General features: G+C 43.7%; 2 protein-coding genes across 6 annotated transcripts in view; one reads left to right on the top strand and one right to left on the bottom strand.

Moving 5' to 3' along the window:
* eif3a (eukaryotic translation initiation factor 3 subunit A) overlaps positions 1–2,896 on the bottom strand; it is a 50,913-nt gene extending 48,017 nt beyond the window's left edge. Inside the window, exon 1 of one of the 2 annotated variants that reach the window (XM_085994385.1) lies at positions 2,745–2,896. In XM_085994385.1, the coding sequence (XP_085850511.1) occupies positions 2,745–2,793 (49 nt within the window). In that variant the 5' untranslated portion in view covers positions 2,794–2,896. The remainder of the gene's footprint in view (positions 1–2,744) is intronic. The other variant, XM_085994383.1, reaches the window with a different exon arrangement.
* Positions 2,897–3,021: 125 nt separating this feature from the next.
* dennd10 (DENN domain containing 10) lies at positions 3,022–27,944 on the top strand. 4 transcript variants are annotated; one of them, XM_085994390.1, is made up of 11 exons: positions 3,022–3,263; positions 7,089–7,246; positions 10,011–10,207; positions 11,851–11,930; positions 17,806–17,954; positions 19,040–19,151; positions 19,593–19,693; positions 19,945–20,052; positions 21,151–21,245; positions 24,697–24,910; positions 25,317–27,944. In XM_085994390.1, the coding sequence occupies exons 2-10, from the start codon at positions 7,207–7,209 to the stop codon at positions 24,865–24,867; spliced, it is 1,053 nt and encodes a 350-aa protein (XP_085850516.1). In that variant the 5' UTR covers positions 3,022–3,263; positions 7,089–7,206; the 3' UTR covers positions 24,868–24,910; positions 25,317–27,944. The 4 variants fall into 4 exon arrangements, with proteins under 4 accessions (XP_085850516.1, XP_085850512.1, XP_085850513.1 ...); XM_085994386.1 differs by lacking the exon at positions 3,022–3,263 and adding an exon at positions 6,721–6,810; XM_085994387.1 differs by lacking the exon at positions 3,022–3,263 and adding an exon at positions 6,800–6,886.

Raw genomic sequence — 27,944 nt, 5'->3', positions numbered from 1 at the left:
TGCTCGTATACTCCACACGACTCTCCTCCCATTCGATCTAACTCATCTTAGCCTTTCAGCATATCTTTATTGCTTTTTTCTCTCATGTACTAAGCTATTTGCCTCAACCACTTTCTGCGGTACTGAGTTCCACATTCGAACCACTCTGAGTAAAGTCATTTCTCCATTGGGTTTATTAGTAATTTTTTTGTATTTATTACAAGGTTACCTCCAATTCCGTGCACTCATTTTAGCTAATACTTTCTTCTGCGGATCCTTATGAAATGCCTTCTGGAAGTCCATATAGGCAACATCTATAGACACTCCCTGTCCACCATGTTAGTGACCTCCTTAAAAATTTAAACTAGATTAGTCTGACATGACCTACCCTTCACAAATCCATGCTGACTCTCTTTGGTCAGCTCATACTTGTTCCAGTGCTTGGTCACATCGCCCCCGATTATGGATTCCAGTAACTTCACCAGAGCGGATATTAAACTGACAGGACTGTAGATTCCTGGTCCCCCCATAACCTTTGTTATCTTTATCACTGCCCCTCTTTTTATTTTAAGATTACCATTATTGCCACATGGATCCTTCCCTTCACTGGTTTCAAGTCCTTTCTACAGTCCTACTTATCCTTGCCACAAATGTGCTATTTTATTTAACACATTCTTTTGATAATCCTTAAAACTTGCAATTTTGCTGACTTGAGATCTGCTTACAAAACATATTTCAAATTACGGTGCATTACATAGCCCGGATATTCTCCGCTGCCTCCGCAAGATCCTGCAAATCCATTGGCAGGATAGGTGCACCAACGTCAGTGTTCTCGCTCAGGCCAACATCCCCAGCATCGAAGTTTTGACCACGCTCGATCAGCTCCGATGGACAGGTCACATCGTCCACATGCCCGATATGAGACTCCCAAAACAAGCACTCTACTCGGAGCTCCGGGCATGGCGAGAGAGCCCCAGGTGGGCAGAGGAAACGCTTCAAGGACACCCTCAAAGCCTCCTTGAAAAAGTGCAACATCCCCACCGACACCTGGGAATCCCTGGCCCAAGACCGCACAAAGTGGAGGAGAAGCATCCGGGAAGGCGCTGAATACCTCGAGTCTCTTCGCCGGGAGCAAGCGGAAGCCATGCGCAGGCAGCGCACGTCAACCCAAGCACCCCACCCACCCGACCCTTCAACCACCGTCTGCCCCACCTGTGACAGAGACTGTAGGTCCTGCATTGGACTCATCAGTCACCTGAGAACTCATTTTTAATGTGGAAGCAAGTCATCCTCGGTTCCGAGGGACTGCCTAAGATTCCATCCAACCTCCTGCTTACAGTCAGCAGTTAAAGCACATACAGGTGGATAAAGGTTCAATAGTAGCAGTTGTGTGCAGTTTCGGTCACCTTATCTGAGGAAGGATGTTCTTGCCATGGAAGGAGTTCAGTGAAGATTCACCAGGCTGATACCTGGGATGGCAGGAATTACATATGATGAGAGATTGGGTCAATTGGGCTTATACTCGCTGGAGTTTAGATGAATGAGAGGGGATCTCATTGAAACTTATAAAATTCTGACAGGACTTGACAGACTAGATGCAGGAAGGATGTTCCCGATAGTCGGGGGGTCCAAAAACAGGGGTCACAGTCTAAGGATAAGGGGTAGGCCATTTAGGACAGAAATGAGGAGGAATTTCTTCACCCAGAGAGTGGTGAACCTGTGGAATTCTCTACCACAGAAGGCAGTTGAGGCCAATTCATTAAATATATTCAAGAAGGAGTTGGATATATTTCTTAAGGCTAAAGGGATCAAGGGGTATGGGGAGAGAGCAGGGACCGGGTACTGAATTTGGATGATCAGCCATGATCGCATTGAATGGCGGAGCAGGCTTGAGGGGCCAAATGGACTACTCCTGCTCCCATCTTCTATGTTTCTATATGTTAGTCTTCAAAAGGGAATTCAATAAATACTTGGAGAAAAAAATTGCAGGGATATAGGGAAAGAGCGGGGGAGTGGGACTAACTGGATTGTTCTTCGAAAGAGCCGGCACTGACTCAATGGGCCAAGTGGCCTCTTTCAGTCCTGGACTAGTCTATGATTCTATAAATGGTGGATCAGACAAGAGCAGAAAACTTTATTTTGAGCAGATCAGATTAATGAACCAAACTTTTGCTGCAAAATAGATTTAACAAAAGGGAGATTCCTAATAACCTGGAGCAGTACCAGGAACATCCAAATGATAGGGTCTCAGAGGTTGATCTGTCGTCAACAAATAAAAGGGACAGCAGAACACAATCGATGCTTTGAAGGAAAGTACATTTTTGGTCTGATGACCAGTAATAAAGGGGCTCCAAAAATCATCTCTGCAGCTTTCAGCCTCGAAGTAAAACGCAAAAATTACAAAATGGTAACATCATATATTTTTGTAAAGTGGCCAGCATGCATTATGCATAATTTATTTATACATACAGCAATATATATTTGAATAAAAAATTAATTTAATGCCCCGAGGAGGAATTCCCCCTCCAAGGGGGCGCACAGACCCAAATATTTTTAGCAGAGTTTATTTGACGCTTGCCTTTATTTACTAAGTTATTAAAACAAATTACGAGACGCTATTAAGTTGAGAGACCGGGCAACATGTGCATGAGCGAGGCCTGGCGAGAGGGCCCCAGTCCCTTCACTCCCGGGCCAGCGCCACCTCAGCCATATGGCGGCCGATCTCTCTCTCTCTCGTCTCTCGCCTCCCTACCCCACTCGCTCACCGTTGGCCCTTTTCAGGGCGTTCTCCGGTCTCTGGAAATACGCCGGCATGGTTTCGGGCTGGGCTGAGCTCGGCGCTCCCTCCGCAAACGCAACAGACGCGGCTTCCCTTCACCGACCGCTTCAAAATGGAGGCCGGTGCCACGTGACCCGCCCCGACCGCTGCCGGATCCGGCCAACGCGCAGGCGCAAAAGCGCACCGCCCCCCGACCCCACACAGGAGAGCGAGCACTGGGAGCTCAACAGCAGCAAAGGTGCTTCTGATGTGCACCAGCACTCTGTGGACTGCAGAGGATCTCCACAGCCAGTTTCGCACCAGAAAAAGAGTGACACAAATTGCAATCTTTAAAAAAAAAAATTAAAATAGTGTCATGCTTGTGGGTTCAAGTCCCACTCCAGAGACTTGAGCAGGAAAAAAAGAAATCGAGGCTGGTACTCCAGGGCGGTGCTGAGGGAGCGCCGCACTGTCGGAGGCGCCGTCTTTCGGATGAGAAAATCCGAAGCCCCAACTGCTCTCTCAGGTGGACACAAAAGATCCCATGCCACTATTTCGGTGGAGTTATCCCCGGTGTCCTGGCCAATATTTATCCCTCAATCAACATAACGAAAACAGATTATCTGGCCGTTGTCACATTGCTGTTTGTGGGAGCTTGCTGAGTGCAAAAAATTGGCTGCCGCGTTTCCTACATTACAGCACTGACTACACTTCAAAAAGTACTTCATTGGTTGTAAAGCGTCATTGGGACGTCCGGTGGTCGTGAAAGGCGCGATATAAATGCAAGTCTTTTCATGCGTCAAAATAGGCAGGAGTCCTCTCAGGACCCCTCTGTTCCTCTGACTGTTTATTCTCCACTCTACCACCAGTCGCTGACCCTTCGGTCACTGTGCCCCTACCCTCTGAAATTCTCTCCCTCAACCATGCCATCTCACCACTGTTCTCACTTCCATCAAAAGTCTCTTAAAAAATGTAATTCTTCGAGCATTCTTTCAGTTCCCCATTCCCCTTAATTTATCTCATTCTGTTCGATCTGCGTTATACAAACCTAAATTGTATTGCTATTTCTAATGAGTGATGCTTAACAGGTGTGATAAGCTATGTAAGGAATGGCGATATATTCATTTGGCGATATTTATATAACAATAGTATTAATATTGCATATAGTTAGTGCATTGAAGCAACTGAAAAAGTGTAACATCCCCATCGACACCTGGGAATCCCTGGCCCTAGACTGCACAAAGTGGAGGAGAAGCATCCGTGAAGGCGCTGAACACCTCGAGTCTCTTCATCGGGAGCAAGCGGAAGCCAAGCGCAGGCAGCGCAAGGAGCGCACGTCAACCCGAGCACCCCACCCACCCACCCCTTCAACCACCGTCTGCCCCACCTGTGACAGAGACTGTAGGTCCCGCATTGGACTCATCAGTCACCTGTGGACTCATTTTAAGCAGTCCCTCGGCTCCGAGGGACTGCTTAAGAAGAAGTATACATATTTTTGCATGCACCAAAATATATTGTGATTATGAAACACTCTATGGATTACAAATCAACAAAAACTTCTGCACTAAATATTAGAACTGTCATTTTAAAATAATATAATTATAACCAGGCGGCACTATCTTCACAAAAAGCATTAAACTTTTTTTAATATCTCATTTTTATTATGCTTGACTTCTCAAGCAAAAATAATAACATGTTTCCTGCCATTCCATATTGCATGGGTATGGTAGTGTAGTGGTTATGTTACTGGACTAATAATCCAGAGAATGTGAGTTCAAATGTCCAACATGGCAGTATGAGAATATGAATTCAGTTTTTTTAATAAATCTGGAAATAAAAAGCTGGTATCAGTAAAAGTGGTTAACTAATGTCCTTTAGGGAAAAAAACTTGGTGTCCTTATCTGGTTTGGAATATATGTGATTCCAGTCCCACACCAATGTGGTTGATTCATAACTGCCTAGTAAGCCACTCAGTTGTATCAAACTACTATAAGGAATACTACACGGACTTCAGTGTTTCAAGAAGACACACACCACCATCTTTCAGAGCAACTAGGGATGAGCAATAAATGCCGGTCTCGTATACATCCCGAGAATGAATTTTTAAAAAGTTGTAGACAAGTTTGCAAAACATTTATTTTCAGTAATATAATATCCCTTTAATATACAAAAAGGTGCGAAAAATTTGTTTTCTTAAAATTATCACAATCGATGGCTTGAATTTAAATAGTTTGTAATAATCTCTAATTCTTGTGTAAGATATTATGGAGTAGTTTTTTTTAAATTTGTTCATGGGATGTGGGCATCGCTGGCAAGGCCAGCATTTATTGCCCATCCCTAGTTGCCCTCGAGAAGGTGGTGGTGAGCTACCTTCTTAAACCACTGCAGTCCATGTGGTGAAAGTACTCCCACAGTGCTGTTAGGGAGGGAGTTCCAGGATTTTGACCCAGCAACGATGAAGGAAAGGCGATATATTTCCAAGTCAGGATGGTGTGTGACTTGGAAGAGAACTTGGAGGTGGTGGTGTTCCCATGCGCCTGCTGCCCATGTCCTTCTCGTGGTAGGGGTCGTGGGTTTGGGAGGTGCTGCCGAAGAATCCTTGGTGAGTTGCTGCAGTGCATCTTGTAGATAAGCTGGTGGTGGAGGGTGTGAATGTTTAAGATGGTGGATGGGGTGCCAATCAAGCGGGCTGCTTTGTCTTGGATGGTGTCGAGCTCCTTGAGTGTTGTTGGAGCTGCACTCACCTAGGTAAGTGAAGATTATTCCATCACACTCCTGACTTGTGCCTTGTAGATGGTGGAAAGGCTTTGGGGAGTCAGGAGGTGAGACACTCGCCGCAGAATACCTAGCCTCTGGCCTGCTCTTGTTGCCACAGTATTTATGTGGCTGGTCCAGTTAAGTTTCTGGTCAATGGTGACCCCCAGGATGTTGATGGTGGGGGATTTGGTGATGGTAATGCCGTTGAATGCCATTTTGGAATATCAATGTTATGTTTTTAAAATAATATGATGATTTCAGCACTTTTAGCCCTTTATATGAACGTGCATTACTGTTACCAGTTAAAGTCTGCTTCAGAGGGAGTGAATGCATGAGAGACTGTTGGTGCTTGGTCTTAATGTAACTTCCACACTGGGGAAATGCTCAAATATTGCTGCATTAAATCTTGAAGTATCTGTAATGGTTTTCCCCAGTAAATAGTTTTACATCAATCTTGATAATTTTGTATAGATCTTGTGATATTTTTTGTACTTCATTTACCCAAATCCTATGGGATAGGACAGGTGTGTTCAAACTGTCACACTGAGGGGAGTCAGGGGTTTTAATGAGGTATATGACTCCTGTCCAAATTGTGTGTTATTTTAGACTGACCACTTTCTGGTGTCTAGAATCTGGACATTTACATTGTACCCGCAACCCAGAACACCAACATTAATACAATGGTGACAGATCACCTGGGATAAGTGCACAAGAGGGTATTTAACCCATCCACTTACTACACAAGCTGATGACCAATTTTTGTATTTTTTTAAATGGATGACAGCATTTCTGAAGAAGATGTGGCAGGCATGAGGAGACCATGGAAATCCTTAAGAGTTCTCAGCTCTGCTTATTGTTTTTTTTTCACTGGTCATTCCAAATTGGTGTTGTTAGGAGACAATATGCAAAAAAAAAGTTGCATGTTATTACATTGATGTTTTAAAGGACACTATTTTTGTCACAGCTCGTTTTGGCAGAGAGAATCGCTGTGTGACACATTTGTTGCAATGTTATGATATGCAGTGGCCGTTCTCACAAAGGGTCTGCTTTATCCTATGTTCTGGTGTGCATTTTCAGCATTTCCTGGTTTTTACTGGCACAATTGCATGCTTCATTTCTATTTACATTGTGAGTTTGCAAACAAAAAGTTTACCAAATCCTTATTTCATGAAGACAACACCCCTTGGACGTGTGCAGTGTGTCATTCCTTGCACGCCCCCATACGGTCCTCACAGTTCTTGCACAATCACTCAGAAAGCTGGTCAGTGGCAGCGGGCGGTTTTTATCTGGGACACCAGAGGTCCTGAAAGATAACAGTGAGGAAGTGTTCTTTGCACTTTAGGCGGAAAATTACTGCTTCTGAAATAAAGCAGTTAATGAGTAACAGTTGCAGTAAGATCTACATTAATGATAGTAGCGATAAAGTGACAAAACCGGTAATAGTTAAAAAAATAATTGACAGCAATAGTTGTTACATTATTCTTACTAGTCACATTACTACTGGTTACATTTTATCAGTGGCTGCACTGTGATAGTTACAGTAAGTTATAATGCAACGTACAGTAACAGTTGCATTTTCACTTTTCGTCCACAGTGATTTCTTGTCCCACTCCTGCTGAAGACTTCTTTCAGAGGCAGTGTTTCCCCACTGATCTGCTACCAGGAGGTTGTGGTTGCTGAGCTGCAGGCGAGCAGAGCTGGGCAGACAGACAATGGCTGAGACGCCTCTGATGCTGAGCGTGGGGCTGGTCGGTAAGAATCTGCAGACAGCACACAGGGAACCTGCGTTGGATTAGTATGCTGCAATGACTCTTCCTCTGTTCTAAGACTGTGCCCAGTGTTAGACGCTTGTCCGGTGTTTTAAGGTTTGCAATTTCCAGCTGCTTCGGCCTGTCTCTCTCTCTCTGTTGTATTGTCATCCTTATGTAGAAGGATCCCAAAAGATCCCGTTTAATGCAGATTAAATCCCGTGGATTTTATTATTCAAATATAAACACGTTTGCATATGTGCTCAGCAAGCGTTTTCTATCTACAGCGAAGCGGTTGGTACATTGCAAACATGTACATGTTGGAGATTGGATTTCCGTATTTCCCCGTTCGGCCACATGATGCAGCTTGTGCCGAGGACTGAGGGCCTGCTCATGCAACTTTACAGAACTAACTGCTTTGCAGAGAAAATTAGGCAGTCATGGTCAGATTCGCCTCGACAGTTACTAAAAACTGCCCACTCATTCGTGGAGGGGCACTCGTTCGGTTCATTTGATGTTTCCCCCCACCCCCAGAAATTGTACAGTGCTGCATGATTCGTTTAGCATCACCGCCCTTAAAGAGTGCAATTTCTACCCAAAGCTTTTTAAATCCCCTGCCCGCCCACCCCACATCGAAATTAAATATGATAGCAAAATACTGCGGATGCTGGAAATCCGAAATAGCAACAGAAAATGCTGGAAAAACTCAGCAGGCCAGGCAACATCCGTGGAGAGAGAAACAGAGTTAACGTTTCAGGTCAAAACCCTTCGACAGGACCGAAGGGTTTCGACCAGAAACGTTGACTCTGTTTCTCTCTCCACGGATGTTGCCTGGCCTGCTGAGTTTTTCCAGCATTTTTTGTTGTTATTTCGAAATCAAATATAATGGCCCAGAAATTACGGTGCGCGTACGCTGTCAGAAGCCTTCGAAATGGCTTCGCATGCGCTGCTCATGGGCGAAAATCTGGAACTTGCGATCTGTCAAGTTTCCCATGAAACTCTTACGCCTGGCAATTACCAGTGTAAGGGTTAAAATAAATGTTAAAGTAAAATTTTTTAAATGATTTAAACATACACATACATTAACAATTAGTTTCGGTAAATTTTGTTCCGTTTTAAAATGTTTAAATTTATTTTTCAAAAAATAAATTTTTATTTTAAATGTTTAATTAAAGGGTCTTTGAATTAATTTTGAACATGTGATCATTTATTTTTATTTAAATGGTGTGAAATTTTATTAGGTGATTTATTTTATGCTCATGGGGATTCCGTACGTAAATGGAATCCCCGCAAGCATCATAGGAATCCCCCTTTTTGATTGGTTGGCCTGGCCCACGTGATTCCAGGGACGCTTGCGAACTACATGCGCCCCGGGATCTGTGGGTCTTTATGCAGGCGTACGCCCGGAGGCCCAGGACCGAAGCTTGGGAGACACCAGGTAAGTTTGTATTTTTTTTTCGGTTCGGAGGCGTACGCCGGTGGCAAGCCTCCGACTGCAATTTCCAGGCCAATATTCAAACCAATTGATAAAAAACTACATTGGAAGATTATTTGCAATAGAATTGCTATTGGCCCAGAAATTCGGGTCGGAGGCTTCCCGCGGGTGCAAGCCCCCGACCTGCACTTACCTAGCGCACCGGCCGTTGTGCTGTGGGCCTGCATGGGATTCCGATCCTGGGCCTGCTCCAACTGCCGGCGCGCAGTGCTTGCGTATTCCAGGGGTGCAGTTAGTTCGAAGCGTCCCCTGGGATCACGTGGGCCATGGAGAGCCAATCGTAGCAGGGAATCTCTGTTCATAGATTTGACAGGAAGAGCTGTCAAATCCATGAATTAGAGATCAGCCCCAAAACATAACTAAAACTTCAAGTAAATTAAAAAACAACACATTTTAAAAATAACTATAAATTACATAAAATAACTATGTTAAACAATAATTTAAATTTTTGAAAAAATTAATTACATTTTCTAACGGGGCTAAAAATAAACTTACCTTTCTTTAAAATATTTAAAAATAATAAACCTGTGGAAAAAATGTTTTAATTTTACTTAATTCACCACTTACCTTGTTAAAAGCAGGTCTTGCGACTGCTTTTTAAAAGCGTAGCTGCTGGAGACTTACCCTCCCGGAGAAACCTGCAAAAAAAACGGAAGTTCCAGGCGTACGCGCTGCTTCTCCGGCGCACGCGTTCGACCTGTGAACCCCTTCCTTTAAGGGAACGGAAGTTCCGGTTTCTCGCGCATGCGCAGTGCATGCACGAAACCGGCACTTTCATTGGGCCTACGCGTGAGTACCCAGCGCGTACTCACCCATGGGGACCCGAATTTCTGGCCCAATATTGTAGCTCAATGCTAATACTGTAATTGTTCAAATACAAATTCATGTTTGTGTGTGTTCAGATTTTGTAGCTACTGCTCATAGTCAAGGACATCAGAGATGTCAAATAGCAAGAGATACTGAGCCTGACAGTGTAAGGGGAGCTAGATTAATTTAAGTAGAAATAGTCATTAAACAGGCTGCCTCAGCACAGTTGTGTATGTTAATTGGGTCCTTTCACTATATTCAGTCATTCTTCCAAGGGAGTCCTCAGACCATTGACACTTGCATTTCGTTCTTTGCAACAATGATTTTTAAAGGCGTACCAATGGAGAGGGAGGAACTGCTGGGTTAAAGGCTAATTTCCTGACACAGTCAATCCTGTTTTAAAGACATCTTTATAACTTCAACACTGCTCCTTCACACTCTCACAGTGAATGTCCTTCCTACTTAGAAAAAGACACAAATGGTGATGCACTGTGGGTGTGGTGCTACCCTACCGTCACAGCAGAACTCCGAGAGCTGCTTTTAAGGAAATGCTGCCTTACTGGTGAAAATGATGTCCTTCACACCTTTGTCTTTGGCCAGTTCAGGAGAACCTGGTATTATATCACAACCACACAAGTCCAGGATCCCACTGCATTGTCAAAGGTACATAATACTTTCTTGATTTGTTTTAATATGAGGGCAAACTTTCTCCTTTTTTCCCTCACTCTCATTCTCCGTGGGCCACATACCGGGACACTGTCGTTGTCACTCAGGGGAGACATTGAATGCATATAAGGTAGAGTTCACCACGGGATGAGAGGGAGGGAATTTCGGAGAGTCACCCAACCCACACCACACTGGTGCCTGTCCTAGAAGCTGGTTAAAGAATGGAATTACTAGAGACCTGGGAATAAATTGTCCACTCAACCTCTTGGGGAGAGGGGAGATTTCCTCAGTACATAATGTGTAATAAATCGTAAACCTGTTCTTTATAAACGTTGTTACGTATGGTACACAGAGGAAATCTTCCCCCTTGGTGCCAATGTAGTTTCGATGTGGGGATGAGAAAAAACTAGCTTACAGCATAGAGAAAAACAAAATCCTTTTTACATGAATAACTCCGAGAAACAGCCCATTTTTCAGCAAAGTTGAGAATTTGATCATTAATAATGCCTTTGATTTTCACAAACTAACTAGAAGAGAGAAGGCTTACATATAAGGGGCAACTTTTCTTTTTTTTAATAGTATACTTTTGGAGAGGAAGCAAGTAAGGTACTCTTGTGAACATAGTAACAATTAGGCCCTTACTAAGGTGTTTTCGGAAGGCTGCTTTGTGTTACAGCAGGGCGGAGGCATTCTTACAACAATGGTCTTTGGTGTCCTTCTGCTTTACCAGGACATAATCCAGCTGATTAACAGAACTGCTCTGTCAGTCAAACTGACTGACTTTATGTTTCATGATCCTAGATTATTAGTGTATGTTTGCTATTCAAAGGAACACAAAGGTATAGAATTTACTATGTTAGAACTCTTTCTAAAGAGCATGCAAAAAGTCAAACTGAACACACATAGAGGAGGTTGATAAGAAAAGTGGACTTCGTGCAGGTTGAGTTTTGAATGAGTTGGAATTAATGAAGGGTGGTGTTCGGGAACCGGAGAGGAGAGCCTTGGAGAAGTCAAACATGAAGGTGGCAAACACATGAATAAAGGTTTCAGTGGCAGTTGGATAAGGTGAATAAGGTGGAGGCTGGTGATGTTGCAGATGTAGAAATAGGCAGTCTTGACGATCAATAGGATGTGGGGTTCTCAAGCAAAATGCACATGATAGATCCTAGTGACATTGATATGTGGAGCTAAGTTTTCCATTCACTCATGCACAAATGCTGGTGACTTACGAAAAAAACTGGTTAATATTTTCACCTTGAACAGAGCAACAATTCTGAGAGGCCTTGAATGAAGATTTGGATAATGGAAATATTACTTGTTCCTTCTATTCAGAGGCTGAGTAAGGGAATTCTGTCAATGGGATGAACATCCCAACTAAGTTGGGAATATTTCTAACGAACACTGGCATGGACCTGTTTGGCCGAATGGCCTGTTTCTGTGCTGTGCTGTAAATACTATGTAATATGGCAATGTAAATATGGAGAAATTTGTTATGTCACAGCAACAATTAGCTTTCACTCTCAAATTCCATTCTCCTATTTTGCACAGAACATGAGGATTGAAATAAATGTGTAAGTCTAACCTCTGACAATGATGGGCGTGAAACATTGTTGATATTCTCTTCTTCATTCTTACCATAGGTGACCCATTTTTCTTTAGTACTAACCGCCAAAGACTTTAACCCAGAGAAATATGCATCATTTGGGAGAGTACTGTGTAGGTAAGTTTCTAATTCTGAGATAATTCTGGACATTATATCATAGACTTTGTGGATCTGTATGAGTGTTGCATATGCAGCAATATCCTACTTTGCTGGGCACAGTTAATATACGCAATGGGTCAAGGCTAAAAATAAGCATGAATTATCAGTTTATAGGCACAAAAAAGCAGCTTCCTCAGGTGGCTCAGTTGATAAGTTCACTGCTTAGTGAGAGAGCGAGAACTTAAAAAAAAAAATTGTTTGTGGGACGTGGGCATCGCTGGCAAGGCCAGCATTTATTGTCCATCCCTAATTGCCCTTGCGAAGGTGGTGGTGAGCCGCCCTCTTGAACTGCTGCAGTCCATGTGGTGAAGGTACTCCCACAGTGCTGTTAGGGAGGGAGTGCCAGGATTTTGACCCAGTGACAATGAAGGAACGGCGATATATTTCCAAGTCAGGATGGTGTGTGACTTGGAGGGGAACTTGGAGGTGATGCTGTTCCCATGCGCCTGCTGCCCTGGTCCTTCTAGGTGGTAGAGGTCGTGTCTTTGGGAGTTGCTACCGAAGAATCCTTGGCGAGTTGCTGCAGTGCATCTTGTAGATGGTACACACTGCAGCCACGGTATGCCGGTGGTGGAGGGAGTGAATGTTTAAGGTGGTGAATGGGGTGCCAATCAAGCAGGCTGCTTTGGATGGTGTCGAGCTTCTTGAGTGTTGTTGGAGCTGCACTCATCCAGGCAAGTGGAGAATATTCCATCACACTCCTGACTTGTGCCTTGTAGATGGTGGAAAGACTTTGGGGAGTCAGGAGGTGAGACACTCGCCACAGAATACCCAGCCTCTGACCTGCTCTTGTTGCCACAGTATTTATGTGGCTGGTCCAGTTAAGTTTCTGGTCAATGGTGACCCCCAGGATGTTGATGGTGGGGGATTTGGCGATGTTAATGCCATTGAATGTCAAGGGGCGGTGGTTAGACTCTCACTTGTTGGAGATAGTCATTGCCTGGCACTTTTGTGGCGCGAATGTTACTTGCCACTTATCAGCCCAAGCTTGAATGCTGTCCAGGTCTTGTTTCATGCGGGCATGGATGGCTTCATTATCTGAGGAGTTGCGAATGGCACTGAACAATGTGCAGTCATCAGCAAACATCCCCACTTCTGACCTTATGATGGTGGGAAGGTCATTGATGAAGCAGCTGAAGATGGTTGGGCCTAGGACACTGCCCTGAGGAACTCCTGCAGCGATGTTCTGGGGCTGAGATGATTGACCTCCAACAACCACAACCATCTTCCTTTGTGCTTGGTATGACTCCAGCCAGTGGAGAGTTTTCTCCCTGATTTCCATTGAGTTCAGTTTTACTAGGGCTCCTTGTTGCCACAATCGGTCAAATGCTGCCTTAATGTCAAGGGCAGTCACTCTCATCTCACCTATAGAATTCAGCTCTTTTGTCCATGTTTGGACCAAGGCTGTAATGAGCTCTGAAGCTGAGTGGTCCTGGCGGAACCCAAACTGAGCATCGGTGAGTAAGTGTCGCTTGATAGCACTATTGACAACACCTTCCATCACTTTGCTGATGATTGAGAGTAGACTGATTGGGCAGTAATTGGACAGATTAGATTTGTTCTGCTCTTTGTGGACAGGACATACCTGGGCAGTTTTCCACATTGTTGGGTAGATGCCAGTGTTGTAGCTGTACTGGAACAGCTTGGCTAGAGGCGCGGCTAGTTCTGGAGCACAAGTCTTCAGCACGACAGCCAGGATATTGTCGGGGCCCATAGCCTTTGCTGTATCCAGTGCGCTCAGCCGTTTCTTGATATCAAGTGGAATGAATCGAATTGGCTGAAGACTGGCTTCTGTGATGGTGGGGACTTCAGGAGGAGGCCAATATGGATCATCCACTCGGAAGTTCTGTCTGAAGATGGTTGCAAACGCTTTAGCCTTGTCTTTTGCACTCACGTGCTGGGCTCCGCCATCATTGAGGATGAGGATGAGGATAGTCATGGAGCCTCCTCCTCCCGTTAGTTGTTTAATTGTCCACCACCATTCACGATTGGATGTGGCAGGACAGCAGAGCTTTGATCTGATCTGTTGATTGTGGGATCGCTTAGCCCTGTCTATAGCATGCTGCTGCTGCTGTTTAGCATGCATGTAGTCCTGTGTTGCAGCTTCCCCAGGTTGGCACCTCATTTTTAGCTACGCCTGGTGCTGCTCCTGGCATGCTCTTTACACTCCTTATTGAACCAGGGTTGGTTCCCTGGCTTGATGGTAATGGTAGAGTGAGGGATATGCCAGGCCATGAGGTTACAGATTGTGATGGAATACAATTCTGCTGCTGCTGATGGCCCACAGCGCCTCATGGATGCCCAGTTTTGGGTTTCTAGATCTGTTGTGAATCTATCCCATTTAGCATGGTGGTAGTGCTACACAACACGATGGAGGGTGTCCTCAGTGTGAAGATGGGACGTCGTTTCCACAATGACTGTGCGGTGGTCACTGCTACCAATGCTGTCATGGACAGATGCATCTGTGACAGGTAGATTGGTGAGGACGAGGTCAAGTAGGTTTTTCCCTCATGTTGGTTCTCTCAGCACCTGTTGCAGGCCCAGACTGGCAGTTATGTCCTTCAGGACTCTGCCTGCTCGGTCAGTAGTGGTTCTACCGAGCCACTCTTGGTGATGGACATTGAAGTCCCCCACCCAGAGTACATTTTGTGCCCGTGCTACTCTCAGTGCTTCTTCCAAGTGGTGTTCAACATGGAGGACTGATTCATCAGCTGAGGGAGGGTGGTCGGTGGTAATCAGCAGGAGGTTTCCTTGCCCATGCTTGACATGAAGCCATGAGACTTCATGGGGTCCGGAATCAATGTTGAGAACTCCCAGGGCCACTCCCTCCCGACTGTACCACCAACTCTGGTGGGTCTGTCCGTAGACGGGGTCGAGGTCCGGTTTTATTCTTATTGTTTTTCGTAGCGGTTTGTTACAACCGAGTGGCTTGCTAGGCCATTTCAGAGGGCAGTTAAGAGTCAACCACATTGCTGTGGGTCTGGAGTCACATATAGGCCAGACCAGGTAAGGACGGCAGATTTCCTTCCCTAAAGGACATTAGTGAACAAGATGGGTTTCTATGAAAATCCGATAGTTTCATGGTCACTATTACTGATACTAGCTTTTTATTCCAGCTTTATTTAATGAACTGAATTTAAATTCCCCAGCTGTCGTGGTGGGATTTGAACTCACGTCTCTGGATCATTAGTCCAGGCCTGTGGATTACTCGTTCATTAAAATAGCCACTATGCTACTGTTCCTGTAATTATATTATAGACTTTGTGGATCTGTGTGAGTGTTGCCTATGCAGCAATATCCTACTTTGCTGGGTATAGTTAATATACTCAGTGGGTCAAGGCTAAACATTAGCATGAATTACCAGTTTATATGCAAAGAAAAAAATAACTTACATTTAAGCAGCTTCCTCAGGTGGCTCAGTTGATAAGTTCACTGCTTAGTGAGAGAGAGAGAGAACTGGCATTTATATAGCACCTTTCACGACCTCAGGACATCCCAAAACATGTTACAGCTAATGAAGTATTTTCTTAAGTGTTGTCACTGTTGTAATGTAGGAAACATGCCAGTCAATTTGCACACAACAAAGTCCTAAAAACAGCAATGAGATAATGACCAAAATAATCTGTTTTAGTGATGTTGGTTAAGGGATAAATATTGGGCAGGACATGCCTGCGCTTGAAATCGGATAAATTCACAACTAATCTGCGGAAACATTGGCCTCAGTATTAACACCCACGATGGGTGGGAGAGGATTGGGTGTGGGGTGGTTAAACAGTGAAAGGCCCAACCCCAATATGTCGCTCATGCACCCACTGCCCCGGCAATGAGTCATAGAGTTATACAGCACAGAAAGAGGCCCTTCAGCCCATCGTGTCCACGCCGGCCATCAAGCCCTATCTATTCTAATCCCATTTTCCAGCACTTGGTCCATAGCCTTGTATGCTATGGCGTTTCATGTGCTCATCTAAATGCTTCTTGAATGTTGTGAGGGTTCCTGCCTCTACCAGCCTTTCAGGCAGTGAGTTCCAGATTCCAACCACCCTCTGGGTGAAAAAGTTTTTCTTCAAGCCCCCTCTAAACCTCCTGCCCCTTACCTTGAAACTATGCCCCCTGGTTATTGACCCCTCTACTAAGGGGAAAAGTTCCTTTCTATCTACCCTATCTATGCCCCTCATAATTTTGTACACCTCAATCAGGTCCCCCCTCAGCCTTCTCTGCTCTAAGGAAAACAACCCCAGCCTGTCCAGTCTCTCCTCATAGCTGAAGCGCTCCAGCCCAGGTAACATCCTGGTGAATCTCCTCTGCACCCTCTCCAATGCAATCACATCCTTCATATAGTGTGGTGACCAGAACTGCACACAGTATTCCAGCTGTGGCCTAACTAGTGTTTTGTACAGCTCCATCATAACCTCCCTGCTCTTATATTATATGGAAATTCTAATGGATATCAGGGCCTCTGAGCGTGCTGCCGTGGAGAGGTGGGCCGCTTATTAACATTTTTAAATCGAGCTCCTACAGTGCAACTGGGAGCCTGACTTGAAATTAACTGCTGCTCCACGGGTTTCCCAGGGGTCGTGAAACTCGGCAGTGAAATGGAGGCGGGAGCTGCCGGCCTTCCAAGGTAAATGGCCCTCTCAGCACTCCTTGTTGGTCAGTAGTGCTCCCCCAGGCCACTCAAGGAAACGTCCAGCCTCCCCCCAGCCCTGATCTCCAGCCTCCCTCCCCCAGCCCTCCTGATCGCAGGCCTCTCCCCCTCCCAATTGCCGACCGGACCTTCTTCCCCACCTCCCAATTGCCGACCGGACCTTCTTCCCCACCTCCCAATTGCTGACCTCCACACCCATTTTCCCGATTGCCAGGGACTGTCCCCAAGAGTCCCCGGCCGTGAATTCTTCTCACTGGTGTACCCTTCCACCTGTTGGCCAGGCTGTCCATTTGCCCGGCTGTCGGGCGGGAGGCGGAGGTACAAGATGCAAATGAGGCCCCGCCGTTAAGATCAGCAGGACTTTCCGGCCTTGCTGGGTTCTTTGGCCGTTCTCAGCCTCACCCGCACCCTCCCCGCAAATATCGGGACCATTATTTCTGTGAGCGAGTGGTACAGCTATATAACAGGCTTCCTAGGGAGACAATGGAAGCAGACAGTATTTGATTCATTCAAATGCAAATTAGATAGATTTCTTTCAGAAAATAATATTTTAGGATTCAGTATATGAGTATTTTCAGACATGGCATATGGTAAATGTATCAGGCCTGGGAGGAACTAGTGACTTTGGGCCTATGGTTCCCAAAGCTTTCCATCACTGGGGTTTTTCCTAACCTCAAATCTGGGTCTGTTGTAGACTAATTGATAGCGAGTGATTGCCACGATTAGGCAACAGTATCACAGGGTCGTTATTGTGTTGCTCTACAATGACCCTGTGATGCTGTGTATTACAGCCCTGCCAAACAGTCACTTGCTTTGTTCTCTCTACTACATTATGTGGTCCAACAGAATGATATTGGGAGTTTTTGAATTATGTATTTAATATCTGGCTGGTCAGATAGATAGTGCATGATTGATACAAATTGGCTCGAAATGCACTTGCCTGGTGGTATACAGCAAGCTCAAATTCAGTCAGAAACTTGAATCTGAAAATGAACTGGCTTTTGCAATTTAGAAAGATGAACCTTTGAGTTCCTGAGAGTGGTTCTCACTTGAAAAAGAAACCTTTTCATATGAGAGAAAGTAGTGTCCCTCTGTACTGTTCCATTCATTAAAAACAAACATTTCTTCAAAGAAAAAAGTTCATCAATTTAATTATTAAGTCTAATAATTTTGATCTTTTTTCTGAAGGATGTACATGAAATATGGTAGCCCAGCCAGGATGATGGAAGGTTATATTGCTGTTCTCACCAATGGCATCTGTCAAAGTGAAGAGAATGGGTCATTCCTGATGAAGGATTATGATGCTAAAAAGGCATATCTTGCTGGTTCCATCAAAGGTAAACACATAAAAGTTATGCTTTATGTTATGACGTAAACAAAGGATCCAGCTCTTCCAAAAGTGTTGAGTGGGGTTGAGGTCCAATCCAGCCCAGTGATATTGCTCTTTGACCTTGTCTGCACTTCCTCTTGCATTATGGTATGTGGCATGGTGCGTTGTCCTGGAACACTGCAGTCACCAGGAGCCACGGGTAAGATAAAGCTCTTACATGGGACAGTTGCTTAGGGAAAGAGCTTGTTCCCTTTATCCAGTTGTTCTTATGCAACAAGCAATGTAGATTATATGGGAATATGTTCATTCTGAGCAAATATGGTCACCTATATGTGCAAATATCTGATCTGTGGTGACCTTGAAATGTGTTAGATACAGTACTGTGTCACTTTTTGCCAAGCAGATCTTTAAACCATTGCTATATTAAGCTATTGTGTCAAAAATGGCAATTTATAATTAACATTAAACCACAAGTAATAGGAACATTTACTTCAAACTTATTTAAACTCATACATTTTATTAGAGAAATTGTTTATTTTTGAACTGCCTTTAGTTTAACTTGACTATTTTACATATGATGATCCATTTTCCATAGTGAAGCACTATTTATTTTTTTATTTTGTTTTACACCCAGCCTCTCTTGAATGTAGATGGCCACCAGCTGCCCTCTGATATCGCATCCACATGACCATTCTTGATATATCAGCCTAGATAGGGAGTGTGGGTAGACCATTCCACTGTGGAGAACAATACAGATGAGCTCAGTCCTGTCCACACCAGGCATCCACCCATGCAAATATCCCAGCAAGGGAAAATGGACAGCAATCAGGAATGGGGACCATAGTTGATGTTTACCCCCCTCCCTTGCCCAGGAATGCTGAGGCCTCAACTCATGCCACCACTGAAACTAGATAACTCAACAAAGACTGGGAATCAAACCTGCAATACCAAGTGGTTCCTTTCAGGGGAGTGGGCTATTTTATTAGAGAATAAAATAGCCTAATAGCTCAGTATAAAGCGAAGCTTTTTTCTGGTGATGGTGCAAAACAGACGGATAAGTTTTATTTTCAATGAAATGCATTTCTTTTCTAGATGTAGTAAATCAGTTTGGAATGGAAACCATCATCCTGTACACTGCACTGATGCTAAAGAAGAGAATTGTGGTCTATCATCCTCGCATAGAAGCATTGCAGGAGTTTACCAGGTAAAAAACAACACGCAGAGGACAAATAATGGCACACAGTGTTTCGCAGCGTTTGCGTTCTGTATTCCACACCACCTAAACCAACTGTTTTGGCTGCCATAAGAATTTGACACAATCTTTCCATCACTCATCTCTGGACACTTTACCCACGATTTTAATGGACAATGCCGAGGCACTCCAAATGGAGAAGTGGTGCAAGTAGGTGCATCCGGAGGTCGTCTAGAAGCCAATAGCTGGGGAACGTCCTGTAAATTGGCATTTGCTTGTAGATCCCTGACTCTCGTCCTTGCGGAGAGGCCAGGAAAACCAGAGGGAAATAGCTGGTTTTATTTCTCCTTTTAAAAAATATAGTTTGACACTTCAGTGTATGGTGGCAGAAGTGTGGCAGATGTTTGCTAGATGCAAGATATATTCATTTTACCTTTTTATATTGTATTCCAGGACTTTGCCTACATTAATTTGGCACAGGCAGGATTGGTCAATACTTCATCCTTATGTGCATTTAAATCAAGATGAGCTAGAGGCCTTGAAGACTTGCACTGGTAGGAATATTGTTTTTTTCAAATCTACATACCGGAACTTTTTTGTTGTTGTTGTTGTTGTGCCACTCCTGCAATATCTAGTTCCACTTTGAACTGCAGTAACTTGATAGGAAAATCCCTCTGACTAAGTGTGGGATGTGTAAGGTGTCCCTTCATCAAGCAGCAAACGCTACTAGTTTCCTCTATAATAGAGGGTAAACATCCAGAGACTTTGAAAACAGTTCTAACAGTTGTTTTCATTTCGCACTCAGGTTACGTAGCTGGTTTCACAGACTTAAAGGTGATTGACCGTCCAGACATCTACGACGTGTTTGTGAATCTGGTAGAAAGTGAGATAATTGTTGCGCCACATGCTAAAGGTATCACTGGCGCTTTCGTGCTTTAGTGCAGTTCTTGTTTCACTGTAGTCCCGTTCACCCATCACCCCTGTGCTCGCTGACCTATATTGGCTCCCGGTCCGGCAACGCCTCAATTAAAAAATTCTCATCCTAGTTTTCAAATCCCACATTGGCCTCGTACCTCCCTATCTCTATAACCCTTTCCAGTCCTACAGCCCTCTGAGATCTCTGTGCTTCTCCAATTCTGGCCCCTTATAAATGCAAGTCTTTCTTTCTATCTTTCGTATGCATCCCTGATTTTCATCGCTCCAACCTTGGTGGTCATGCCTTCAGCTGTCTAGGCCCTAAGCTCTGGAATTGCCTCCCTAAACCTTTCTGCCTCTCTCTTTTAAGATGTTCCTTAGAACCTACCTCTTTGTCCAAGCTTTTGGTCATCGTCCCTAATATCTCCCTCTGTGGCTCGGTGTCAAACTTTGTTTGATAACGCTCCTGTGAAATGCCTTGGGACGTTTTACTATGATAAAGGTGCTATATAAATGCAAGTTGTTACTGTTGTAATTGTATACAGTGTTGGCACTAAGATTTCATGCAGCAGTAGAATTATAGAGTTTGTCCTTCCAAGCTTATATTGTTTCTGGACAGAGCATTTTAAATTAATCAAACTCTGGAGTTTTGGTGACTGCAGATCTGCCACTGGTACTGGTAGTGGTTGGAGCAATTTGAGGTTGATGGATTAAGAATACTATACAAAAAACATATTGGTATAACATTACAGCATATTGGTTTCAGTGTGATGTTGTTCCTATAGGGCATTGGGTCCATTTAATACTTACAGCAGCAGCTTTGTGCTCAGTGTCATCAATATGTGATGATGTTCACACAATTAGGAATTATACCTATTATCTAACTAATATATTAAAAGTTTTATGTATAGCGTGCCCTTCTTGTGTCACACTCACATCCTGTACCATTTCCCTGTCACACTTTGTTGGTAATAACCCTACTGTTATAAATTGTCTGACTCACCATGAACAACACAACAGAGGGATCCGCTTATACAGGATAAAATTGGTACTGTTTGATGGCATATGTGAAACTGTTTAACTCTTTTTCTCATAGAGACAATGACGATGGGTAAACTGCACAAGGATATTGGACAACTCATTGTCCAGTCAGCCAGTGACCCAGAGAAATCAGATGGTCAAGTGATTAAGGTGATTATTTGCCATTATGTCCTCCTCTGCAGAACTTGGGAGAGTATCTAATGATTGCTCCATTCACTAGTACTTAGTTGGTTCATATGTGTATTCATAGTCCTATTTTATTCTTTAAGCCCTGTATACACAATTGCCTGCACATGGGTATTTTTTTCCTTCTGTTCACGAATGCTTCCTTGCTTGATACCCATATCTTTTCTGCAAACATTAGAGAATGGAGGAAGATAAGCCTTCTGACAAATTCCCAATCTCAGCAAATTTGCAGAGGTGATGAGGAGAAAAGTAAGAAGAAAAGTAAGGAGAAAAGCCTTACAAAAGCGGCGTAGAGTAAATGGTGGTATACCAGCTGGTGTAGCGGTTATGGTATTGAACTAGCAATCTAAAGTCAAGTCAAGATGTGTTGTGGTGAATTCAATAAATCTGCAACCAGAAAGCATAACCATGAAAGCTCTCAGATTATCATTAAAAACTCAACTAATTCACTAATAGCATTCAGGCAAGTAAACCTGCTACCCCTACCTAGCCTGCTTTACATGAGATGCTTATTGCCCTCTACCATCATCTCCTCAGGGCAACTATGGATGGACAACAAATGATAAAAAAATATCCAGTGGAGTGGAGGCAATACAAGTACCATTTTATTTTAGTTGAGGATCCAATTGATAAGAAATTATGAGGGAGCAAGCACAGTCTAAACCAGAATAGATTCTTCCCAATTTATTTAATTCCCATTGGAGGCAAATAAAGCCTCTGATAAGAATCAGAAGTTTTTCCTTTATGATTAATTGACTGAAAACCTTGGATTATTCCATATCACAGTGGATTATTTAATGATCTCTGCGTGAGTGACAAATTCTGTGCGGAGGGTTCAAACGCATTGGGAATTAGATTAAGACTGCTCAACTCCCATCGTGTAGGATCTTTAAAATGGGATTCAAATCCCAGTCCTGCAGGTGAAAAGGCAACGTGCTGACCCACTGTACCACCCAGGCCATAGGCATCAATGTTAAAACCAATTAGTTTGCTTCAGGTTGCAGCTTTATTCTTTGCTTGTCAGTTTTCTTTCCTCCCATCCTCTCCTGAAGGCGTTGATTCTTATACTGGGGTACAGTTTGTCTTTGTGCCTTATTGACATTCATACATGAACCTTAATGGTCAGTGTTGCCAGGCCATTAAGGCATGGGTAACAACATAGGCAGTGCTAAGTCTGTCTTCACCAAGTCCACACATGTACACTTCCAGGAGGGGTTGCTGATCGTGAGGTAATGAGCAGGAGCCAATGCTGACTTTTCTCTCCACAGTTCAGGGTACTGAGGCCAATGGTGCCGCACCAACCATTGTCCTATTTGAGATCAGCTACTCCAGCACTGATTGGGGATTAAACTTAAGATGTTCCTGGTTTGTGTGACTCGGCTACACACTAGATATACTCACAGTCGCAGAACCATCAAGGGAGCCGAGGGTGCAGATTTCAACAAAAAGTGAAAATAGGCCCTGAATTCAGGGTATGGCATCATACTGTCTTTGAAATTGACTGCAAGTATGGGATTTCCATGCGCTAAATCCCGAACTTGCGATCTGTCAAATTCCGACTGCGCATCGGCTTTGCTGCACATTTCCCCTACCCATTCAAGTCAACGTGCTGGCGAAAAGTTGGGTTAATTGCCCACCTACTGCACATCAATTACCCTGAAATTGTTTTACGTCTGGTGAAAACAGGTGCAGGAACCTGTTACATAGCATAAGGGGAGGGGCGGGGGGGGGTGAGAAAATTGTATTAGTTTAGGCTACAATTAGGCATTGGTTCGTGTCTGAGCGGATACAAACTCTGAAAGAAACTTTAATTTGTTCGAGTTTGAAAACAGCTATTCACAATCTATATATCAATGATTTGGATGAGGGGACTAAATGTAACATTTCCAAATTTGCTGATGATACAAAGCTAGGTGGCAGTGTCAGTTGTGAAGAGACTTCAAGGGGATCTCGACAGGCTCAGTGAGTGGGCGAGAACATGGCAGATGGAATATAATGTGGATAAATGTGAAGTTATCCACTTTGGTAGAAAAAACAGAAAGGCAGAGTATTTCCTAAATGGTGAAAGATTGAGGAATGCAGATGCTCAAAGGGACCTTGGTGTCCTTGTACATGAGTCACTGAAAATGAATGTGCAGGTGCAGCAAGCCATTAGGAAGGCAAATGGTATGCTGGCTTTCATTACAAGAGGATTTGAGTACAGGAGTAAAGACGTCTTACTCCAATTATATAGGGCCTTGGTGAGACCACACCTGGAGTACTGTGTACAATTTTGGTCTCCTTACCTAAGGAAGGATATACTTACCATAGAGGGAGTGCGACGAAGGTTCACGAGATTGATTCCTGGGATGGCGGGACTGTCGTATGAGAAGAGATTAAGTAAACTAGGCCTGCATTCTCTTGAATTCAGAAGAATGAGTGGGAATCTCATTGAAGCATACAAAATTATTACAGGGCTTGATAGGGTGGATGCTGGGAGAATGTTTCCCTTGGCTGGGGAGCCTAGAACTAGGGGCCACAGCCTCAGGATAAAGGCTAGGCCATTCAGGACTGAGATGAGAAGAAATGGTGGTGAATCTTTGGAATTCTCTACCCCAGAGGGCTGTGGAGGCTCAGTCATTGGGTATATTCAGAACAGAAGTCGATAGATTTCTGACTAGTAAAGGCATCAAGGGATATGGCAATAGGGCTGGTGAATGGAGTTGAGGCAGAAGATCAGCCATGATCTCATTGAATGGCGGAGCAGGCTCGAAGGGCCGAATGGCCTACTCCTGCTCCTATTTCTTATGTTCTTAACAGGGTCTTTTTGTGCCACATGTCCTTGCTGCCCAAACGCTTTTGTAGTTTCGGTTTAATTATTTCCCAACTTCTATTTAGATAGGAATTAATTCACTTTCACGATTTCCTCATGTTATCGGACTTTTAAACTCTCGATTTTAGATTATTTAAATTAATCAAAAGTTAGTCTAATAGAGGAGACTGTAATTCTAGGTTTGTGTATTATAATCTCGGTTTGTGTATTAAATACTACTGCACTGATCGTAATTTATTAATTAAATAGCATTTCTGGCTGCTAAATTATTTTAAATAAGCTGTGGGCAAATCAGCAATCTCCTGTTTCCTGATTGGCCAAGAGTCAGGAAGTGAAAGGAACGCCGCATCACGTGATCCCAGGTTCGTGTACGCACAACGGTGCGGCCCTGGGATCAGTGGTGCACAACGCTGCGCACAACTCTGCAGCGTTTGAAAGCAACTATTCGAAGGGGGGGGGGTGTTTGCTCGAGGTAAGTGTGGATTTCGTTCGGATGGCGGCGGCATACTCCGTAGCTACGGCGCCGGCCGCGAATTCGGGGCCAACAAATTCCAGACTCGTTTCCCCTTTGTGTTGACTTCCATTTTTCATTGTTCCTTTCAGGACATTTCACAAAAAACAAAAGAAATATTGACCAATTTAGCCTCACTGGCACCAGATGAGGGGGGGAAATCCAAGATCACTCTGGAGATCCTGAAGGAGCGCCGCTTTCCACCAGCAACCGAGAGCTTCCTGTATCACCTAGCAGCTGCAGAGCAGATGCTTCACATCTGACTGTTACTGTTTACATTGTGCTACCTTTAAATAGTGGACCAAGGTGAATTAATAGAGAAACAGTATCCAGCTTAACAACTACACATTGGTTAAATGAATAAAAGATTGAAATTGAAGTTGCACATGGCATTTCACTGCCTGGCTTCTCAGTTGAATGGAATTCCCATATGGCCCATCAGTAAAATGAATGTGTGCAGACTTGATTGTACATATTTAGAGGATCACATGGAATTCTTAGTTAAGGGCACTACATGCAAGTCCAAATATTTGGAAATCTAAACATCCGTTTGAAGCAAAGCTTCACAAATTATTATGGACTTAGTAAAAATGTATCTTCTCTGAAATTATGTTTTTGAACAATTTTGTGTGTCCCACACAATTACAGTTGAACAGGATTCATTTTCCTATCTATATACTTGTTTATTTATCTGTCTGCTGTTCTTCAACAGCACCTCCCAAACTCACGACCTCTACAACCTAGAAGGACAAGGGCTGCAGGCGCATGGGAGCACCATCACCTCCAAGTTCCCCTCCAAGTCACACATCACCCTGACTTGGAAATATATTGCCGTTCCTTCATCGTCGCTGGGTCAAAATCCTGGAACTCCCTCCCTAACAGCACTGTGGGAGTACCTTCACCACACGGACTGCAGCGCTTCAAGAAGGTGGCTCACCACCATCTTCCCTCAAGAGCAACCAGGGCAATAAATACTGGCCTTGCTTGCGATGCCTATATCCCATGAATGAATTTTTAAAAACTTACGTAAAGTTTTGTGCCTATATTAAACATTGTGACTGGTGTACGACAGGCAGTTTTCGATCTCATGGTCTTTTTACCTTTGTCATTGGCTAGATCTGTATTTTTCTTCTTTCTAATTGGTCACTTTCTACTCTTGTTATTCACCAATCATATTCCAGAAAACCTTTCTATCCACCCAACACCGCCCCCCACGCCAAATTTTCTGCCCAATCACATTACAGGAAAATAAATTCTGAGATGCACTCCCATGACACACACCTCCCAGGCTCAGACTGATAAGAAAGCTTTTTTTATGGTGTTGCTTTAAATATAATGAATTCTGAGGTGAATGAATTATTATATGCTTCTTGGAATAAAACAGTAGAGATTTTACATGCACAAATGTGCAGCTCTATTCACAGCACTCTGATGCAGGAGTCCTGAACCATCTTGGGCCCATTTCTGCTCGATTCACAAGCTTGTGTTGCATTTGTACCACCCATCAGAGACATAGCCCCATCTCTTCTTTAGCTCCAGTTGATTGTAATTGTTTAGAAAAGATTGGGGATGATGGCTGTGCTCATCAAGATGATAGCTATCACTGGTTCTGGTTTGGAATCCAGAATTGAATAAAGATTACTGATTTATATTGAGACCATCAGCTTCTACAGAGGAGCAGTTTCTTTACCACTGGGGTTTAGCATGTTGGTTGTGGAGAGCAGAATAATGAAGATGTGGGAATGAATAAATATCTTGGAGTTTTGTTTGACTAGTTTTGGGGATTTGGGAGTATTTATTCAAAGCATTCTTTCAGGAGTTTAAATGGGTGGAGTCAAGTCCATGATAAAAGTAGATTCTATGTAACAGGAGGCATAGTGGTTAGCACTGTTGCCTCACAGCGCCAGGGACCCGGGTTCAAATCTGGCCTCGGGTGACTGTCTGTGTGGAGTTTGCACATTCTCCCCGTGTTTGCGTGGGTTTCCTCCCACAGTCCAAAGATGTGCGGGTTAGGTTGATTGACCATGATAAAAATTTTAAAAAATTGACCCTTAGTGTTAGGGGGGATTAAATACGTGGGGTTACGGGGTTACAGGGATAGGGCTTGGGTGGGATGGCTGTCGGTGTAGGGACCGGGTGCTAGGGTTTGGATGATCAGCCATGATCTCGTTGAATGGCAGAGCAGGGCCGAATGGCCTACTCCTGCTCCTATCTTCTATGTTTCTATGTATGTTATATGGCAAACTTCTCATTCTGTGATTTATGTTCTTAATCTTCCAACAATGTCGCCGCGCCCCAGCCTCAGAGGCGAGAGTGACACTAGAGCCCTTAGATAGAGACCTTACACTCACAGAGATAGACTTATCACATTGTCTGGCCCAAATCCAATTTCAGACCGTAACCTCTGCCCCTATCTTTTTTTCTCTCACATGGCAGCTGTCGATCATTCAGTCATTGCCATTTACACTTCATCTAGAGCCATCTTTTGTTTCTTAACGTGTCCCATTTTACCATCTCCCTTTGCCTTGCACCATCATCCCCTTGGTCTCTTAATCTCTCCTGCCTTCCATCCTATCACAGACCTTCCCTTTTGTTCTTTCCTCCCCTCCCCTCTTTCCCTGCCCCTACACTTGCTTAAAAACCTGTTCCATTTCCAGCTTTTTCCAGTTCTGACGAAGGGTCATCCACCTGAAACATTAACTGTTTCTCTCTCCACAGATGCTGCCTGACCTGCTGAGTATTTCCAGCATTTTCTGTTTTTATTCCAAGTTCAGACCCTAGAGATGAAAGAGCAGTATGCCAACAACTACCACCCTGTTTTACAACTCCTAACTTTTCTAAACTGAAACATCTCTCGAGGTTTAATTTGATTAATCCCTGATGAGAGTAATGAGCCTTTTGTCTTCTATTACCTTTTTTTAAATAAAAAAACCCCAATGTTCTCAGAGTTTGCATCAAACAATGTAACAAGGAAGCCAAAAGTTAAATCTAACCACATTAATATACCGACCCTGAAAATAGATCCGGGTTATTAAATATACACACTCCAAAAAGAACGAATTATATATGGGTTGTGCTCAACTTGTAAAAGGCAATGGATGGGAATGATCTACAGGGATTTAGAATAGCAAATCTTTCTAAACATCCACAATACCACACTTTAATAATGACACATTTTGCTGCGACGGTTTTGCCTGGATTGATGAGACTAGACCATAATTACTCTGCTGTTTGTAATAGTTATAACTGGTACTGATAATAAAAATCTGCTCTGCATAACAGCACTGAAAAATAAAAGTTACATCTGTAGTACCAAAAGATTAAATTCTTGAAGATTACA

Source organism: Somniosus microcephalus, chromosome 8 (assembly GCF_052327205.1).
Source record: "Somniosus microcephalus isolate GS21.2 chromosome 8, FLI_Smic_1.0, whole genome shotgun sequence".
NCBI classification, from domain to species: domain Eukaryota; kingdom Metazoa; phylum Chordata; class Chondrichthyes; order Squaliformes; family Somniosidae; genus Somniosus; species Somniosus microcephalus.
Note: the sequence above shows the minus strand (reverse complement) of the source record. Positions and strands in the feature narration are given on the sequence as shown.

Coding starts and splice junctions, on each gene's coding strand:
- dennd10 (XM_085994390.1), top strand. CDS start 7,207: ATGGCTGAGACGCCTCTGATGCTGAGCGTGGGGCTGGTCG. Junction 7,247..10,010: donor GCTGAGCGTGGGGCTGGTCG/GTAAGAATCTGC, acceptor CTTCCTACTTAG/AAAAAGACACAAATGGTGAT. Junction 17,955..19,039: donor TCTTGCTGGTTCCATCAAAG/GTAAACACATAA, acceptor TTTCTTTTCTAG/ATGTAGTAAATCAGTTTGGA.